Genomic DNA, 20,575 nt, shown 5'->3' with positions numbered 1-20,575 from the left:
TCACTACTCAGAGGGTATTTCTCGCTACGTTTTTAGGCAACTGAGTTTTACGGAATACCATTATTCAGTGTAAGTATCCTCAGCAGGCTGCAGTCTTCCACAACTGATTTATGACCCGAAGCAGTTTTTACTTACATTAAACCAAGCCACCTGATTTCCTGTACATACATACATAGCAAATTAAAAAAATTATGCCAACAAGGTGGGAACTTAATCTAACTTCTGTTGAATAAGTACAAAATATTTACAAATATTAATGTTCTATACCATCCACTTCTCATAAAGAAAAACTGTATCACCATATACTTCCCTTGTAAACATTTATTTTATTTTCTTTACTTTATGTAGGCTGGTATTCCCAATTTTTGGATTAGTGTATCTTGCAGAAATGTACAGCAGCAGACATTCCTCCCTGATACTCTGCTGGTTTTATTGTCTTACTCTACAGAACGAAGCTGTTTCAGAAGAACGTAACTTGTTCGTAGAATACCACATTTTACAAGGTTGCAATTACATGACAGTCATTTCCTTCCAGCACTGCATATATCAGCCTACACCTACAGCCTTCCAAGCTATGTGGTAGAGATCAATTCTGACTATAAATACATTGTTTATATTAGTCCTTCTATGTACAACAAAAGGCAAGTTACCCTCGTATAAAGTCATAATACTTATATATTGGTACAGACTCCAACTACAGTCCCACTTCTTTAACGAAGTTTACAGTATAAAAAAAATATGGATACCAGTTACCTATTACTATATTTTCATCTTTTAGTTTCTTGTGTTTAGTGATACAAGCACTGCTTGTTTTGTGTAAAATACGTTATATTAAAATACAAGTATATTGTCCTTCCAGTTTACAAAAATATAATTATGTCCTACAGAAATTTTATTGAATTAAAAAGTGTATAAAAAATATGGATCGTCATTTTAGACTGTATGGAAAATTAGAAATAAAGTTGAAGTAAATGTGTAGTTCTTTAAAAATACTATCTTCTGGCTGAGTGAGCCACTTCTGATTTTGCATAAAAAGAGATCAAAGCTCATTTCGAAATTTCACGGCCGAGGATGAGTTTGGGCTACTGAGTAATAATACTACATTATCGGTGTGGCAGAGGAAGTGCCACTGGAAAACATTTACATCTGTTCAGTTTGAAGGATAAAAAGTAACATGGTCACAGCGGAAATGTTTGGAAAAAAATACCAAAAAAGGGACGGTAATTTAGCAAAAGGCAGAGAGAATTTCTTACTGGTTTTATTTACTTTGTATGTAAAGAACCACTCGCCTGTACGGTGCAGCTGACCCCGAGACCGGCCGAGCACGGCAGCTGCAGAATTTGGGGACATAACAAGTGCCATCGGTTACAGCTGTCTTCCCACTATTAGGGCAACTCCCACTATTAGGGCAACTTAGGATTCAACCTATGAGGTTTATATAAGGAAATAAATAGGGTAAATTACTTTTTTTTGGTGTGGTTTAAAGTGTTGGATTATTAATCCAGGTTTACCTTTTCCTAAGGCAAAAATGAAAAAATCTGGCTGCTCATGTCAACTGGAACTGAAGTTGTGCCAGTTATGAATCTCCCATGTTGGAAAAGGAAATTTCCATGCTCAGCTGTGTTTCTTCACAGCCTCAGGAATTGCGGTGAGTTTTCCAGTGCCGTGCCCTTTACTGAGCTGTTTCCCAACGCAGCGGCAGCACTTCTGTAGCTCACACCACTCGCTGTTCTTGCAACGCTGAGCAGAAAATCCCCAGCATGGAATCCACCTCAGCTGGACGGCAGAACAAATGCCACCAGGGACACTGCTGCTACACTTCCCAGGAATGCAGAAAAAGAACATTCACTCAGAATATGCTGTAAAAAGTGAACAGGTTTTGCTTTGTGGGAGTGTTTGCTGGGTGGGATGCACTGGTGTTAACGTGCTTGATACAGTAAGTGAGGAAAATTGGAGAAACAGCAATTTATCAGTGAAGTAACCTCTTGGTTTTCTGTTAAGTCTTGTAAGAAAAAGTATCTCAAGCTAGAATTTATCCATTCCAGCACTGTGTAGCTGGCAAGAGTCTAAGCCACTGCTTGCTGACTCAGAGGAAAGCCATCTCTAGAGTTACACTGCCCAAAGCTCCACAGATGTTTACCTTCTATTGTTTTGGGACGGGATTTTTTAACATTCTTCTTTCCTGCGAGGAGAAACGATGGTGAAGCCACGAATCTAATACAAACGTCAAATGCTCAGCCAACAGAACATACTAACTTCTTTAAAACTGATGAAGTTGTACCAATTTATAGCAGCACAAGAACTGGCTCAAAGTATTATACATGTTTTCCCCAAAAACCAGTGAGCTATTGTGCCGTTTTAGTACCACGGGCTCTTCATAGCTCCGATTCTTTGTCTATCTCATCTAGGTAGTACTCATCATCGGTGGTGGTATCGCTGTCTGAGTCCGAATAAGCTGCTGGGTCTTCGCCATAGATATCGGGCAGCTCTCGGGGCGATGAAGCGGCCGATGACATTTTGCTCCCAGCAGAACTTGAGCTCAGCAGCTCAGCCCTGTTTATAGAAGGAGTTTCTCCATCTCTGAGAGCACCAGGGTTATTAAGAAGACAAGGTCTCCACAATCGCCCTTCTGTGAGCGACCTCTTGATATTTTCCAGGAAAGCCAACTGTTGTTCCTTGCCAAATATACCAAATTCAACAGAAGGATACATCAAATTTCTAGTGCTGTAATATTTTTCATCACCCGATGCCCAGTTTTCATTTTCATCACAAGACAACAGCTCCGAGTATGATTTAAATCTCTTCCCATGTACACCATCTTTTGGCACAACATTGCTTCCCGAGGCAAAAGTCTCCTGGGAATCTCGAGCACAAATACCCTCAGAAAGGTGACGCTCACGCTGACTCTTGCCTTGACTCCTGCGCAACTGACAGCTACGCAAGTTAGCATTTGCTAAGCTGGCGGGCTGAGAGGTATTTTGACACTGACCAAGCACTGTCTGGGAAGTCAAGTTTTGCAAGCAGCTATTTACACACATGTTTGAGTTCTTGTCAGTTATAAGTGACAAGGGAGGACTGCAGGCGGAACCACCAGCTCTTCTTTTCTCATCATCCAGCGAGTCTGATGCAGCAGCACTGGGAGTGACGGGCCGGGTTTTGCTTTCTAATCTGAGATTGAGTGTTTGGGAATTCTTATTTCTGGTGGTTACTGCTTTATCTGGAAACAGGGTTGTGAGACTTGGCCTTCTTTCAACTTTCACTGTCAATTTTGGGGGACTGATGGCTTCATTCTGGGTGTATGAGTTTGTAAAAGACCTCCAGCTGGTGTTATTAACAAATAAAGACGGATCATTCTGATTTTCAGTCATCTTATTCTCAGCTGTTCTTGGTCTTGACGTATTCTTATCAGGGTCCAGACTGTGATTCTGATTTTCATCATCCAACTGCAGGAATGGCTGATGGGAATCCGCTGAAACCGATGAGTCAAGGCACATGTCAGCCTCTAAAGAAGTGGCACTTCCATTGTTCTGTGAAAAAATGTTACTTATGTGCGGTTTGGGGGGTAAATTTTTACTTGAAAATTTTCGACTTGTTTTGTAAACTGCTGCTAGTTTATTTTTAATTGAAGGTCTGTTTTTCCTTTTTTCTATATCTTTGACTTTGTCTCTTGAGCAGTCAGAGAGAAGCTTGTTCTCATCTTCTGCGCTCTGTGTTCTCTTCTGATCTAGTGTAACCCTGAAAACTTTACTGTTAATGTTCACACTGCCTGCACTGTGCCTCTCCGATTCCTTCACACCACTATAATCTTTACCCATCCGAGTACTCTGCAAGTTCTTCTCTTTTTTAGTTTTTGAATTCTTTAATTCATCTGCATCTGTGCTAACGCCTTCACCTAGCTGAAGCACTGGACCAGCACTGGAAGCTGTGCTTATCTCGGGTGCTTTGTCTTGAGACTCTGAAGACACTTTGCTACAAGAGTTTAAATCATTTGCATTTTTTCTTGAACTGTTAGCCTTTAATTGCAGACCACATTTATTATTATTATTATTATATAGAGGAGTGGCTCGGTGTAGGAAATTTACTCTCTGTTTGATTTCGGTAGTATCCCTGTATGTGTCTTCCATGGGAGGAAGCAAGACATTGGCATGCTCTGCGTTACTGTTCTTTCCAAGGGAACTCTTGTCTCTTGGGTGGAGGAGTAAACTCTTCAGATTTTTACTGGTGTTCACTTTAGGGAGCTGAGAGCAGTTTTCAGAGTTTCCCTTCTGTACAATATTTTTACCTGTTGAAGTGAAATGCAACGGGTTCTCCAAATGTCTGCCTGGCTTGGGAGGGGTTGATAAAGTGGACATTAGTGGTGTGGCTATTTGTAAAATTTCCTTCTTATCTTTTAGATACATTTCTGTATTTTGGTTGCTTGAAGCATCAGCAATGGCCTTACCTGACTTAGCCACTACTGCAGTGGATTGTGGGCCACCAAAAGAAATTTCTTTTGTCACCACATCAGAAAGCACATTTTCTGCTAATGACAGATCTGCTGAACTATCTTTCCTGTTATGCACCACATCCACTGACTTTGAAGCACACATCTCCTCCGAGCTAGGAGATAACTGAGAATTCTCTTCTCCACTATTAACAGCAGTTCCTAAGTTCTGAGGTGTGACCAGAGCTGAAGATACTTGGTCAGAGGAATAAGAAGGCACCTCTTTTTCCAAAGTACTGGGAGAGAAAACATTTGACAAACTCACGTGACCTTCATTTTTCTTGTTGCATATTCTTGGTGACTGAGCATTTTCTTTGGGACAAGGTAAATCTGCATCCTCTGGATCATCTCTAAAAAGGTTACAAAATGTTCTTGAATGCCTCCGTGGTAATGTGTAATAAATTGAAACTAGTTCATGATACTTGACATGATCTTCATCCACACTAACTGTAAATGTGCTTGTAGTTTTGTATTTCTGCAAATAATTTCCCCTCTCCTTACAATCTGAAACCACAGAGGATTCTCTTCTGCTTAGATATTTACATCTGTCTGCCAGTTCCACTGATGTACTTACTGAATCATCAGGACTTTTGGTTAAAGGACTGGTGTAACCTTTTTCTTTGTTACTTGTAGCAGCATTTAATGATGCTGATGTTAAAAAGGAATGTTTTGAGTCTATAGGAGACACATCTCTTTGATTAGAAAAGGCATCAGCTCTACATGGAGTTTCAGACCTTAAACGTCTGTATGTTGTTGTACTGTCTCTAGGTAAAGAGATGGGCGTATCAGACATAATACTACCAGCAATGCTAGCTGATTTTCTAGGCAAAGTGTAATAAATAACAAGTGGGTCAGGAGATTTGAGGCTGTTTCTGCTGAGGGAGCCAGTAATGCTGCAGCTGCTGTTATGTCTCAGCAAGCTGTCTTGCTTGTGAAGTCTTTCAGGACAAGGTGAATTACTCCTTCTCTTCCTGCTTTCTTTTTCAAGGCAAAGATAACTTAAACTATGTTCAGAGGTCTTGGGGTCTCTATCAAAGCAATGCAAATAAATATTTTCAGAGTTTCCATTTTGTGGAGAACTAGTAGGGAATTGTCCATTACAGTCTGTAGTAACTAAAGTGCTTGCATTTTGCAGTGTTTTCTGTGAAATCTTTTTGGCAACATCTATTCTGCTCGCTCGAGCTGTTTTTCCACCTTCTGCTTGAGGTTCAGTAACTGTGCAATTCACTGATGAGCTGGTTAGCATTCCTAAACATTTGGAATAGTCTTTATGAGAAAGTGCTTGTGAGGAGCGAGATGAACATTCAGGAGGACAGGACAACATGCCTTGACAGTTTGCTAATGTTTCAGTGGATGGAGCAGAAGGAACACTGAGCTGTGAGGACTCTCTTCTCAGAGTAGCTTGGTTAATGGCTTCCACACTCCGATCACCTTGTAGGATACCCTGTCTTTTTGCTGCGCAACGCAGAGTATGTTCCCATTCTTTCTGACTTGGAAGAAAAGGTTCCTTCCTGCTCTCATCAGCTGGCAAAATACAGGGAGGCTGACTGAACACATGGTTGGGTGGGCAATCGTTTTCCTTCATTGGCACACTTCTTTTATCACCATCTGACATACACATTTTTGCAATGTCTCCTCTGGCAGTGACTTGGGTTTGTCTCTTTGATCTCAATGTGTTAAAGAGAGACACATCACTTTGCAACATGGCAGAAGCTGGGCTGTTGGAGGGAAAGCTCTGGGTGTTGACACAGTCTGTGTCTGCTTCTTGAGAAACTGACTGTAATGACATGTCTTCACCTGGCAGTTTCATGCCTTCAACCCGTTTTAGTTGTGTAAAGTCTGCCTTAGTACTTCTTTGGCTAACGACGACTGAATTCCTGTTCAGTCCTATAGGCTTTGTTTGGTCCTTTGAATTAGAAAAGGCTGACTCATCAGTTCTGACGCTAGACGAAGAAAATGAAGAGTTACAACTTAGCCAAGGCTGAAAGCCCTCAGTGAATTCTGAAAAAGTTCTATTTGCACTTCTTGATAACCTTTTGATATTCGTATTTTCTGGAGAATACACGTGAAAATCATTCTGCAGGTGCTGTGAACCAAACTTGGAATTCTTTGTATGTGCCCACTGCTGGTCATCTAAATTAGCCATCATCACTTCAAAGCTAGCGTCAGGGGAAATGAACACATCATCGCTGTAGTACTGGGGAATATCAGCCCAAGAAGGGCAGCTATCTTTTTTTCCATAAGGAGGATTTTTTTGGTTTGCATACAACTTGCTGTGAGAAGTATCTCTGTAGTAGGATCTAGAGATATTATTTTCCGATTTGCACAAAGGATAATTTTCCCAGTTATCAAAGGGCAACGGAGAAGTAGCTTTGTCAGGGCAACTAACTCTACTAAAGCAATTACTGCTTGAAATAGATCTTCTGTAGTGGTGTTTTGAGTGATAACATGCGTATTTCTTGGTTTCTTGCAAAGAGCTAGAAAATATACCATGGTCTGTACCATGAAACTCCATCAATGACTTGGTTCTAAACATTTTTTCTTGAGTTGATGTTTGTCCAGAAGAGTCTGGTGTGTTGTTCCATACTATAGAAGACAGAGGAATTCTCTTTGGGTTCTGTCGACCAAACCTTGGTACAAAACCATTGTTGCTCTCTCTTGCCAATGGATGTTGTGAACTGGATGCTGAAACCTGGTCAGAAGACGCTGATGATGGACATCTCCGAAGGGAACATACAGAGTAACTTCTGCCGGCTGTATCCCTGTTCATGCAACCCTTGTGCCTAAATCCACTGTTCTGTGTTACAGAAGGAGGATATAAGCTACCTTCTGAAGACCGTCCGAAAGAAGCAGAAGACAGCCTTCTGCTTAGCAGATGAGGATTCCCGTCAACCGGATCACTGTGTTTGTAATCTTCTTGAAAGGCTGCCTGGTGCCAGTTTATGTATGCACTGTGTAATTTCCTTGGTCTGATGAAAAACTTGTGTTCATCTTTGGCTCTTAGTGTTCTCAGTCCATCTGGGAAAAACATGCTAGGCATGTCTCTCCAGTCATTTCCGTGTTGCCCCCTGCTAGCAGTCTGCCTCTTTGAAGTAGGGAACGCACTACTGTACTGGACATTTGATGCACTGCTAGTAGTAGCTGTCCTGTCCAACGGGTCTTGGGCTTGTTCCTGGGCCAGCTGGTCATCCAGATCATTTAGAACTGCATGGAATAAAAAAATAGATATTTAGCTTTGTTTTCTTTAATAATCTTCTGACTACGTTAAAAAGTTTCATGTACTACATTAATAATTGGAACTAGTTTTAAAAGGAGTCAGCTCCTCAGCATTCAAAACCCTTCCCAAACCATACATTCTTCCTCCACAGGACCTTTCAGCAGTTACCTATTATGACTACATGGAAAAAAATTTGCTGCTCCATGACTGATCTTAAAACTGCTCTTTATGTAAATGTTAATCTTCATGCTATTTAAAAGAAAAACAAACCAATTTGAAGTCTGAATTCTTACTCACATGCTATATATGTGTTTGTGTGTGTGTGTGAATCTAGTCTGTAAGCAAAAAATCCCTGAAAAGAATTCAGTGGGCAAACAAGGACCTTTCTGTGTGTCCCCAAAGCACAGTTATGATGTAATTGTAAGAAAATGCAGAATCCTGCACACCATCAAACAAGCAGGTTCGGTAGTCTGGCATGTCCAGTGTTTGTTTCATTCAGAAATGATTTTTTTACACTAAATTGTAGCTGACTACTTTAAAATAAGCACTGGAAATGGCACTTTGTGGATAAAAAAGGGCAATGAAATGGTTAAGAACCTGTGATTCATTCAACCAACAAAGCTGTATTTATATATATACAGTCTCATGAACTGGAAGTAAACACTATATAGCTCAGTTAATCAAGATATTCAATCAGAAGACTAAGTGACAGCAATGTATTTAAATTATTTTTATTGGCAAAAAATAATTATGCCTTTGCCAATTGTATTCTTTTTGTATTTTGAAAATAGCACACATAAGATACAAACACAAACGGTTATGGCTGTTTTGTTACAGCATTTCCTAATCCATTTAAATAAAAAAGACTGAGCAGTCATTACAGATCTGTATTGGCAGTACAGAATCGTTAAGAAAGCACTGCTAGGTAGTTATAGTTGGAATAAAAGGTGATACAAGGTACTAAAATTTTCCATCTACTTAGCACAGAAGAGAGAAGACTCCTGAAATAGTCAGTTTAGAAGAAGAAAAAAGATTAGTTGTTTCTGAGGCTTCCATCTGGAGAACATCAGCCAAGCTACGTACAGTTTTTTTTGGTCAGCAGGCAAGCGTGCACTGTTAGGACTGACACCCCAAAGCGGTGAGAGGCACGTGAGTTCCAGAAGAACCACTGTGCTCTGCTCTTCCAGCAGTGCCAGCTCACCCACTGCCTCCCAATCTTTCAGTCTGTGATCACTTGTAATTTGGGGTGATAAGACGTAATATTCATGAACACTTTTTTGCATTCATCTGAGAAAGTTTATGGAAGAACACCGCTATACTCCCTTGGGCTGGGTCTGAACTTGCCTTACTTCCTAGCAGTAAGAAAAATACACCACCAAAGAACCGGCAACTTTCGACTGGTGCTATAAGGGCTCTCAGAAAGCTAAAAGAACGCCATAATGCCTCTTGCTTCTCAGGTTTGAGGGTTGACAATTCATAAAACTAGGCCCAGTAATTAATCATTATCAAAAGTATGCATGCAGGAGACTGGGATAAAATTCTTCCAACATAACTGTACTCATGCATTGAAAGAATGCCATGTGGGCTGCTGTCAGAACCAGCAGAAAGGAACGTGGGCTTCTAAGGTGTGATTCTTCTGAACTGGATCAGCATAAGATGAAATGCACTCCAGTCGAGTAACCAATGGCACTGAAACCAGTCACCAGTCATTTCTGGTAACAATAATATCAGAATAAAGTAAGGACATGCACTTACCACTGAAAAACTCCTTCTCTAGCTGTTCATTCCATTCCTGTGCACTTTTCTCCATCATTTCATCTTGGTTTGCATCAAAAGAACGACCACTTGTTTCAGTTGACGTTGGGGAATTACACATTTCAGCCTGTTAAAAATTGTAAGGCAATTCAGTTTTAGTTCTACGTGTGGGTTCAAATAGCTCTTCACAAGTCACATCACAAATCAGGTCACAAGTCACAGAGGTCACTGAACTCTCCATATGTCCATTAAATACCGTATTATTAAAATACACAACTGAGGATTGTAAAGTTGAGTGCATTTTAGAGAGTTTTAAACATGTAATAAGGAAATTTACTCATCTTGTTCTTATACTGTAGCATGTTTCAGATACGTGAGTTATAATGACATTATAGTAAGGGGTGTAATTCACCTATTTTTAACATACACCACCTTATTGCATTTTATCTTTTAATTTAGTTTTCCCTAATCACTTCTTCCTTGACCAGCACATTTTTAAATTCACACACTGACCTCCCAACAGAGATTTAATAATTTAACACCATGGTCAATTTTCACATTGCAAGACAGCACTTTAGGGGGCTGTGACAAATTGGTAATTTATCAGTGGGGAAAATGTCATTCTACTCCCTATGTGAGTTTAGTTTACATGTTAAGCTGGAGGGGTTCCTATCCCACCCATATTTCTCTCAGCTCACAGTCTCAGAAGTGCAGGCAGCTGCTGAACTGTTGAATTCTTTTAGCTGAGATTCTTCCTCCTTTTTTGAAAAGTAGAAGCCTTTACTACCTTTCAGTTCTCAACATTTGTACTGTATTACTTCTCTAGCTATAATAATCTATTTATATAATAGGCAGGATTCTCTGATAAGTTCTTTGTTCAGTCATATATTAATATAGATTATCTCTTTGTTTTTGAAACATGAGAGAAGGGAGGTGGCCAATTTACCTCCTCTATATCTTTGATTATATACTGTATACCTTCTTAGTCCCCTGTGTGGTTATAACACAGGAGGAAAGACATGTTAGTAATACATGGCAATAAAGTAATTAAAATAGCAAATATCATTCTTGGAGGATATCTGTTTATTTCAACAGCCTGTACTTAAGTTACATCAGAAATAAATGTATAGTTTTCCTTAAATTGACTTGTGCTTATAAAATTGAACATTCGGTCAAAAAAGAATTTCCTACTGCCAAAGTTTACATTTACGTGGCAATTCTGCTCACAGAAGTGTTGGCAGGAGAGGCTCTAGCTTACTGCCTGCCCACATCAGCTACTCTTTTTCACCCTTGTAAAACGTAAAAAGAAACAAAGTAAATACACTAGATTCAATGTGAGCTGTGACCTACTTGCCGGTTAGTTACAGTTGCCAAATATGTGATGGTTTTGGCCTAGGAAATTTTCCATGCAATTATTCCGTCATTAAAGAGAGAACTGAAAGCTCATCAGAACTAGATTCAGGGCTTACCCAGGAGAGCTCTGGGCTTGTATAGTTAACAGGACAAGCTCATTCTGCTGCATTCAACAGGCTCACAGCACAGGCATTTGACTCAGTGTTTACAACAAGAACTGGAAGAACACTAAATAACAACAGCCTAAACAAAGGGGACTAGTTTTGGAAAAATATGTGGTTTAAACATCGCTGACAATAAAGTTGATAAGCTACTTGCCGTTGCCATTTCTTCCACTTCCAAAGACGAGCTCGCAGAACGGTCATATCTGTGGGCAGAAGGATTCATATGTTGGCTTTGGAAAGGAACGTGATACCATTTTACCAAGTAGGAAATATCCACCCATTTAGCAGCTATTGAGAAGCATCTGAATAAAGACTGGTCTATGAAGGATCTATCCTTCATCCCCCAAATCCTGCTAACAAAAAAATGATGATGAGACATACCATTCAGTTGGGCCTTGTCAACCTGGACATGTCATAGCAGCACAACCAAGAATGAACTCAACCTTCTGATATCTCAAGGTGTGCAGCAGCCATAAAGGAATCATTTCAATCTAGCATTATGGTAAGAGGGTATCACTTCCTTTTCCAAACAATAATTTAGTAGGTACTAAAACCAGCCAAAGTTCACTACTTGTAAACCTGTGAGTGGTTTGCATCTGCTATTGTTTTCCTCTTCCATTTCACCCTGGCTAGATGCAGAGCCTGTGAAGGGGGAGAGACAGACAGCAGACTGTTTTCAGTGTGAACATCAGAACTTGCTGCTACTCACTCAAAACAGCCTTTATTTACCAATTTTTAAACATCGAAGAAGGCTCATCTCCTTCCCTAAGCTATACAGGACTGCAAGGGCTTGGCAGAGAACTGGCTGGAGCGTCTGTGAGTAATGCAGTGGTTAGAACAAGCAGAGAAGCCCTGCACATAAAAGGTATTCTGTTCTACGGGGTGACTTCCTGACATACAAATACAAAGTAAACTAAAGAAACAAGATCAGGACCTGGCTTCACTGAGTCTATTTGAGACTGCAGATCCTCACTTTACAACTAAGCAAATTCAGTCCCTTCAAAATCCCTGGAGGACATGTTGCTCAGTTGGTTTTTTTTTTATTGCTAGTTCTTCCTTGTCTCAGAAACTTTTCTTTTTTTTTTTCCCCAGGAAGTTAATTCTTGAGAGAAAGTGAAGTAGTGAAATATGTTCTGCTCAGTCCTGTTTCTCTCAAAGTCTCTTTGACTGACCTTGTTCTTAGGCTCTTAAAACCCTCTTGTGCTCAGGCAGACTACTTTATTGTGCTTCAACAGCAAGTATAAACCGGCTTGTTGGCAGGTTCTTTGTGGCCCAGCCTTTCCTCCTGAAGTGCTTTGTCATTTGTTTGCAATGTGCTTGCAGGCAGGGAAGAACAGTTGAAAGGTGCAATTTGTTTTTGCTTCTGTAATTGCAAACTGTAAAACCAGGATTCCTGTCTGACATGGGGTCCAACTGAAACCAAAGGAAACAAGCCTGCTGACCTCAGTGGGCTTAGGATCCAGCCAGACAACCTCAATCCAAAATTCCTATTTTTTCCTTGTAGCACTGAATATGAACAACCACTAATTCAGTGGGTTACTGTTCCCTGTGAACGAAGTTTACTGAACCAGGACTCAGAGATGTGTGTAGCCCTTCCTTTAAAGTATAACACTGTTCCATATGTTTTAATATTTCTACAACAAATGAAGAATTAAACTCATATTTCAGAGTTTTTGCAATTTTTTCCTGCAAACCAAGTTCGATGACATCTTGTGGCTTAGGGAGTTACTTTAATTTTAATTATAGGCATAACAAAAATGTAAAAGCTTTGTTAGAAGCTCTTTCCAGCTTTACTGTGCAAAGCTGCTTGGCAGTTCTCCCCGCTTGGTGCCGTACTTAGTGTTAATTGCTCCTTGCAATGAAGTAGATACGTGAGGTAGAAATGTCTTCTGATAGTCTAGGCAAAAATTAAATTTTCATTTGTACCTCTGGCACTATTCTACATTCCTCCATGTCTTTGTTGTCACTGTTCTTTCAGAAATAACTGGTCACTGCATCCTGCTTTATTTTCTTCCTTGTCAGCTTACACAGACAAGGTTATTTTAATCTTTTCCCTGTGCCAACCCTTCACTTCTTAAACTGCTTTGTTATATTTTTTTTCTGAAATATTTTAAAGCTTTGCTGATTTCCACAGAAATATTGCTTAATTTTAGGAAAAAGTAATTCAGTTTCTTTTTTGGTTAAGGATATTGAGCAATGTTTACGTTATTTTGCACACATATGTACTAGCACATACACACATATTTGTAAACATTACCTGTTACTCATAAAAACCCAAACCTTAAATTACTACTCAAGTTCAGAAATATTTGCCATCAGAAAAACACTACTCTCTATGGAAAAAGAAGAAGTCATATTTTATACTTTTTCCACTTATGTACATATGTATCTTTTTTATGACAACCGAGTATAAGATTAAAAGCAATAGATTACTCTACTTACTACTATTACTACTTGTAACAATAATATAAACCCATGAAAAACAATCCGCTGCAAATTAGTATTTTCACTGAGGTACCTGACTACCCCAGACTGTCTCTAAGTTGTCTAATGTCAGAGTGTAACCTGTTCTCTTCTATATTATTCTTATCAGTACTATGTAAGAAGCCAGCTAAGCAACAAACAAATCACTCAAATATGCTGAAAACACAATTAAGCAGCATTTCTTTTCCAGTATGAATCACAGTCAGATATTAGAAAGGAGTAAGGATGAATTTAAGAACACCGAACACCTTTGAACCAAAAGCAACCAAACATTTCGCTACGTTCAGACTAGAGTTACAAACCTTTTATTAGCATCTTCTGCAACTCCACATAAGCATACTCTTTTCTGCAGCATCCATAATTTATTCGCACAGCAAAGCACCACCACGGCCGACGAAACTGTCTCTCCAGTACAGAAAGGACCCTCTACACAGCCATCAATTCTCAGGTCCTTCAAAGCTTCTGCCAGTTAGACTTACTTACAGGATTTACAGTGCTGCTTCCTATTGCATTTCACTAGCTCTCCAGAATAACTCTACCTGGTCAGAGGCAGATTATTTCAGTGCTTTGTCTATGCATAAAGCAAACCACATGCCACGGCAACACCTAGAAGAGGGTGGGGGAAGTTTTCAACAGAGAGGCGTGACTAGAAAATGGAGCAATCAGCTCAGTTACACGTCAGGATCGACTTGTTTATTTTTCAAGCTGTGCTCAGTAAGAAATCAAAGGCATCTAAGCCTGAGATAGGATAGATTTTCTGTGGAAAAGCCAGATAAACACATACTAGAAAAGCTGATGCAATGAGTAGGTATGATTTATTTTTTTGCCTTCCTAAGTTAAGAAATCATTTCAATGCTTAGATTCTACTGCAAAGCCTAGATCTTTGCTTGTGCACCGGCTACGTTACTGTCCACCAGGATAAACACTCTTGAAATCTGTTTCTTAGTTACACAAGTGCCCCTTTATTCCGCAGGAGGGCTGTGGTGTTGGTGTGTCCCAGCATGTGTCATCACCACATCACAGGAAAGAGGAGGGAGCAGATGGCATGTGTGGAGCAGTATTAAAATTCTGCAAAATTATTTTTTTCTGCGCTATGTTGCTATGTAGGAGAATTGTTACCAGTAAACACCCACAAAGCTAACCTCATGGCCTCTATTCAAACCTCTCCTTAAATCTTCTGCTTTGATACAAACACTCCACAATGGCAAGTTGCTGTGCTACAAAACCTACATATCAGACTAATCATCGTTTCTTTAGAAGTCTGCATTCCCTCTCATTGTCTTTTAGAGCTGTTCTTGGTTTTAGCATCATGCCACCTAGAAGCCCCCAAGCATGGATGAGAATATAAGCCTGAGACTCACAAACAGAGTGAAAATCAGCTCTCTGTGCCAAAGATCTTGCAGCTTCACACTTAGATGTCACAGCATGCACACCAGTTCCCAGCATTCTTACAAGATGCATACAAAAAGAACAGTATTTCACTTAGGAGTTGCTGAGAAACAGGACTATGTGGGACAAAAGTTAGGAGAGAAGTCAGCCTAATTAGCCAAGAGTAACCCCTCCTCTGCCTCCAAAGAGCAGCTTTACCCCTGTGGATGGCAAGGGAGGATGCTCTTCAAACAGAAGCTCCCATCATGGACTCATAGAATCACAGAATGTGCTGGACTGGAAGGGACCTTTAAAGGCCATCGAGTCCAGCCCCCCTGCAGTGAGCAGGGACATCTTGAACCAGATCAGGTTGCTCAGAGCCCCATCCAGCCTGACCTTGAATGTCTCCAGGGATGGGGCCTCCACCACCTCTCTGGGCAACCTGTGCCAGTGTTTCACCTTATGGTAAAGAACTTTTTCTACTGTCTGATCTAAGTCTACCCTGCCCCTTGTCCTATCACCACATGCCCTTGCAACCAGTCCCTCCCCAGCTTTCCTGTAGCCCCCTTCAGGCACTGGAAGGCTGCTATAAGGTCTCTCTGGAGCCTTCTCTTCTCCAGACTGAACAGACCCAACTCTCTCAGCCTGTCCTCATAGGGAAGGGTGCTCCAGCCGTTTGTTCATTTTTGCGGCCCTCCTCTGGACCTGCTCCAATAGCTCCACATCCTTCTTGTGTTGAGGGCTCCACAGCTGGACACAGTTGCTATATATACCCACGCTGTGTATGGGACCATCCTTGGGTCAGATCCAGCTGAAAGCAAAGCCCTGACAAAGCACAGAGGACAAAAGCACCGGAGAGACGCCCTGTTTGGCCGGCTACAGCCAAAGCTGCAGGTCTGCCTGAGCTGCCTCTGGGCTAGAAACGGTGGGAGTGGAGGCAGGAGAGCTGCCTGGGGCTGGTCCTCCCTGCCATCACCTGGGAAAGCTACTCATTCCTGTTATATCACAGCCATAGGGCACCAGATCCCCACACACCTTACACCTTGTCCTCTTGAGAGCGAATTAAACAGGATGTAGCCGCTGCTGGGTTGAGGGGCTTTCACACACTTAAAGCCTTTATGCAAAACCTGAGCAAAACAGATTTAGCAGGGAGACTTTACCTATTACTTGCCATTTAGTCCCTTTTCTTCTGACACAGAACAGATAATCTCTCATTATATGACCAAGTAACATCCCCAGTGAGGTGAAAGGCAAGAGAATGGAAAAATAATTTTGATAGAATTTTCTAAGAAAAACACAGAAAAATTCATAGAGTTTTTAAAAGCTGGAAATAATGTATATTCTGATTATAGCTCACCGTGGTTGTTTCTGAGTCTGGTTTTTTCTTGATTTTCTAAAGGAGAAAAGCCAAGCAAAAGGTGATCTGAACCCCAGAAAGGAAGCTGAAGTATTCTTTTGTGCTTGAGGATTTGTGCAGGATGACATTTTTAATTCTTTATGATCTAAAAATATTATAAAAATGTTAGTTGCTTCAAGTTCTTACTAAATACAGTATTGAAATATACATATACATAGTAACGTGTCTTTATAAACAATTTTCTTTTGCTTACCTTTTATGTCAGGAAAATCCAGTTTTATTGATATTTTTGGACAGACTATGTGACATACAGGTTTATAGTGACTAAGGAGAAGACTAAGACAAAGATAAACACTTCTAAAGTTTCAAAAAGTATTACCAGTTTTCAGTGATGCACGCGAGACAGATGAAGCTGATTTTCAAAAACTAATAAGCACTTGACCATTTGAAAACCAGAACCATTTAAAAATATAGGCAAATTAGACATTTGAAAATTGAAGCACCCACAGTCATTAGTCACTTTCTCTTTGCTTTTGTAAAAAATAGGAATATGACATCCATGAATGGTTTCATAGACTGTAACGTAACTACATTACAGTAATTCAGACTAAGGTGTCTTCTGTATCATATAATTCTTTATGATAGGTTTCCCATTGCCACTGGAGTACATTTTTTCTGCTACAAACTACACATCAGAACTGTATTTTAAATGCAAGATATCACAAATGATTTCTTTGAGTCGATTATGATTTGATTTCTTCAAACTGAACATAAGCCCAGTCTGCCTGTAAAAGCAGCTGGCAATTGCTGTGAAGGAGAGGAATAGTATTGCTCACAGAACAGCAAAAGAAACTGCAAGGTTTGCTGTTAAGATGTGCCACAGGAAACCAGAGGGCACAAGGAAACAGGACTTCACTCAGGAATAAGGCACTGCATTTTTTTTCTTTTTTCCTTTTAATACATCACATGCCTGAAACAATACAACAGCCTGCAAATGGCTTATCCAAGGATGGTAGGAGAAAATAAACCAGAAATGAGAGCAGAGCATCACTGATAACAACAGTAAGGGGCAGCATTTTGGACCTAGTCCAAAATGAAGTGAATGATTCATGCCATGTGATTTAAATCCTGTGCGTAACGCTTGGCTTTCACTTCAGCGGCGATCACTGTGTGCAACAAAATGCTGCATCCTGTACCCTTTCAGAGCCTAACCTCCTGGAGGCATTGTTTGACTTGAAGGTGGCATCAGGCGAGTCCTAACAGCACTCTGCTGCAGACAGGATGGTCTAGGGATGTAGACAGGGCAAGCCTTGCAGGTAGAAGCAGTACCTTTTATTAAACAAACTTATACAGCTGGAAATATCAGACAAGCCTTTGAGGCACACAACCTCTTTTTGAGATCTGAAATAGAAACAGCAGCTTTCAAAGTTAAATACCAGAGAACAATTATACAGTGTTTAGTTAGCTAACGCATCAATTAGACCATTTCTGAATGAGAAAAATAGAAGATAGCTGGGGACTAGAGGGGATGTTGGGGAAAACCATTCAGCAAAGACAGAGATCTGTTCTGTGTACATCTGTAGTTTCAGGAAAATATTTACCGTTTCCCTTTTCTTTGGAAATACATGACTCTGCTTCCAGTTACTGTGAAGCACAACTAGGAAGATCTCAATGAAAAGTATGCAGAAATGTGAATAGTATAAAAGCATATATTATGCATGAAGACTATCTGGATGGAAGATGAAAAAGACAGTACAGGTACAGAGACACTATGCTTCTTGTGCACGTTCATTTTGGGTGGGCAACAGAACCTGTGAAATGAGATCTCCAGAAGTTGCTTCCTCATCAGCCCAACTTTCCAGGCTTTGCCACCCGCCCTGATAAAGAGCATGGGCATGCCTTTAGCCCAGTGTTACCAGGCAATGTCTTCCACTGACACAGCCAAACCTCTCTCACCCAAACCCACATGTCATTTAGGTGCTCCTAATTTCTTTAAGAAAACTAGGTAAAACCGAAACAGTTTTTGTACAAGGTAAATATTACTGCTTTGACTGGGAAACCACCACTATAGTTTCTATAATTACAGCAACGTCACCTTGATTAAGAAAGAATCATTTTGCAGTGAGGACAAACAATCACTGGAACAACCTCCCCGTCACTGGAGGTTTACAAGATGTGACTGGAGAGGGTGCTGGGTAATCTCACCCAGGCTCCCTTTCCCATGAAAGGTTGGACCAGATGATCTTCCGATGTCCTTCCAGCCTGGGCAGTTCTATGATTCTAACCATGGGATAAGAGTATCAGGCATCTTCTGTTCTGATTCCCAGCTAATAGAATCTGCTTAAAGAAATGCAGTCATTTTGAAAACGTATCTTTGGTAAAACTTTGATGTGAGAAGAAACCCAATGCAATTTCAGGAGCTTGTTAGCTTCTGAAATGCTCCAAAACATTGGCCTGGTGACCACTGTCGTACAGAAAAGGAAATAGGAAAATGCAACTTACTGGTGTTTTTGCTCTTCCTTAGCTGATGCTCTAGAGGTGGCTTTAGCATTCTATTGACATCAATGTAATTCTGAAATTTTTTTCTTTGTATTTCTTCAAACCATTCTCCAGTCACTCCCTGCAGCCTTGTTTCAGATTTCTTTCTCTTCAGAAGTTTGCTAGAACGGGGGAAAAAAAACATTTTTAATCCATTTTAGATATAACAGGCATATCACTAGAAACTCTCCATTGTTCATTTAAGTATTTACAGTATATTTCCACAGATAATGGCTTTTTAAAAGATACAGTGGGACATGACATATTCACAGCAACCACACAAAAGTTTTAGTGACAACAGAATTCTCCATCTTAACAATGAAATTATGTGAGCAGGTTAAGTGGACAACTCCTACGCTTATGTTATTCTCTGCTTCATCTTTCTTCCTTGCAAAAAAGAGGTAATAATTCATAAGCATTATAAAACTAATTGAAAGTAAGATTAAGTTCAGCCAATAATCAAATTAGAATAAATAACACTCTAACAAAGCAATTCTTGAAGTATTTATTCACTCAGTTAAGCAGAAGCAATAACAAGACTATTTGGATTTTCAAGAGGAAGCAGAGTGAGCTGCCCACAACACATTTTCTATGTAAAGAATAATAAATTGAGAATTCAACAAACAGATATTCATGCAACGTGTTCAATGAATTTATCACGTCTTCCTCTTTCCTTGCAGTAGAGTGATTCTGCCTGTGTTTAGTAGGTATGAAAGTAACTAATAACTAACAGGAATGTTCTGCCATGCAGAGATGAAGCCTGAACAAGCTACACACATGTGGCTGCAACTGAAGAAGCTGTTTAGTAGCAAGTTCAGGTTTTAGATCAAAAGGTCACAGGAATTAATTGTTTATCTGGACATAAAAGAACTCGGAACAGTGCAATGGACACGCAAAGTTATTTGTTTTCAAATTACATCACACAAGTGCCTAAAGTACCGATGCAAATGCAGCAAATCCATGCCTCGACTAACTCTGTTGGCAACAGAACAAGACTTTGTGCACAGCCTGGAGACCAATGTTTTAGCAAGGCTTTCACGTCACTCTTCTACCTTAATCAGTGGTAAAAGCCGTGCCTAGGAATACAGACAAACATAACTTATCTCAGTTATCAATTTCAATAAAAACTCTCATTCTCTGCAGCAACATTACTTCACAAAACAAACTTAAAATTAACTATCTAGTCTGGAAACGGCTGTATTTCCATCTGGAATTGATACAGGGTATGTTGTCCATACCAGCACCTGCTGTTCATCTGGTGGCACCTGAAGAACAGGGGGGCAAAAGACACATTTCTGGTAAACGAGTGAATATTTCCCTTGAAGATTACAGCTGCACAAGTACTAGGCACGTAAACTTATTACAAAAGCAGCAATGTTCACCACCCCAAACATTGCCGCACCACGGGGCGACCGAACCCCGGGAACGCCGGGTGCAGCTGGGAACCAGCCGGCAGCAAGGCGGGACAGGAGCCGGCGATGAACAACGCGCTCCCCAGAGCCAACTTCATGACCTCACTCCTGTGGCCTCAGCAAAGGGGATCCAAGATACCGGGAGGAGCAAAAGCGCGCAGGGCCAGGCATGAGGTATTTGGGGAGCGGCCGCGGTCACGGCGCTTGCCCAGAAAACAAACCCGCAGCGGTTTTGCTCAGGACCCGAAAGGCTGAGTGAGACCCAGCTCTTACAAACCATCTCCGGCGGCTTTTAAAACCCCGGCGGAACGGGAGGGTCTTCCCCGCAGGAGGGGCCAGTTCCCCCCGCAAAAGGGGCGGTTTTTTCTCGCAAAAGCGGACGGTTCCCCTCGCAAAAGGGGCCAGGTTTTCCCTGCAAAAGCGGACGGTTTTTCTCCGCAAAAG

General features: G+C 40.6%; 1 protein-coding gene across 1 annotated transcript; it reads right to left on the bottom strand.

Annotated features, from left to right (window-relative positions):
- Positions 1 to 2,375: 2,375 nt before the first annotated feature.
- On the bottom strand, positions 2,376 to 20,229 carry EXPH5 (exophilin 5). The gene is made up of 6 exons (XM_009869958.1): positions 20,138 to 20,229; positions 18,684 to 18,841; positions 16,182 to 16,326; positions 11,127 to 11,175; positions 9,456 to 9,582; positions 2,376 to 7,687 (listed from the first exon to the last, which is right to left on the bottom strand). The coding sequence occupies exons 1-6, from the start codon at positions 20,227 to 20,229 to the stop codon at positions 2,376 to 2,378; spliced, it is 5,883 nt and encodes a 1,960-aa protein (XP_009868260.1).
- Between the last annotated feature and the right edge of the window lie 346 nt (positions 20,230 to 20,575).

The sequence above is a fragment of the Apaloderma vittatum genome, unplaced genomic scaffold (genome assembly GCF_000703405.1).
Source record: "Apaloderma vittatum isolate BGI_N311 unplaced genomic scaffold, ASM70340v1 scaffold8485, whole genome shotgun sequence".
In the NCBI taxonomy this organism is placed as follows: domain Eukaryota; kingdom Metazoa; phylum Chordata; class Aves; order Trogoniformes; family Trogonidae; genus Apaloderma; species Apaloderma vittatum.
The sequence above is the reverse complement of the archived record's forward strand: the minus strand, read 5'-3'. Positions and strand labels throughout refer to the sequence as shown.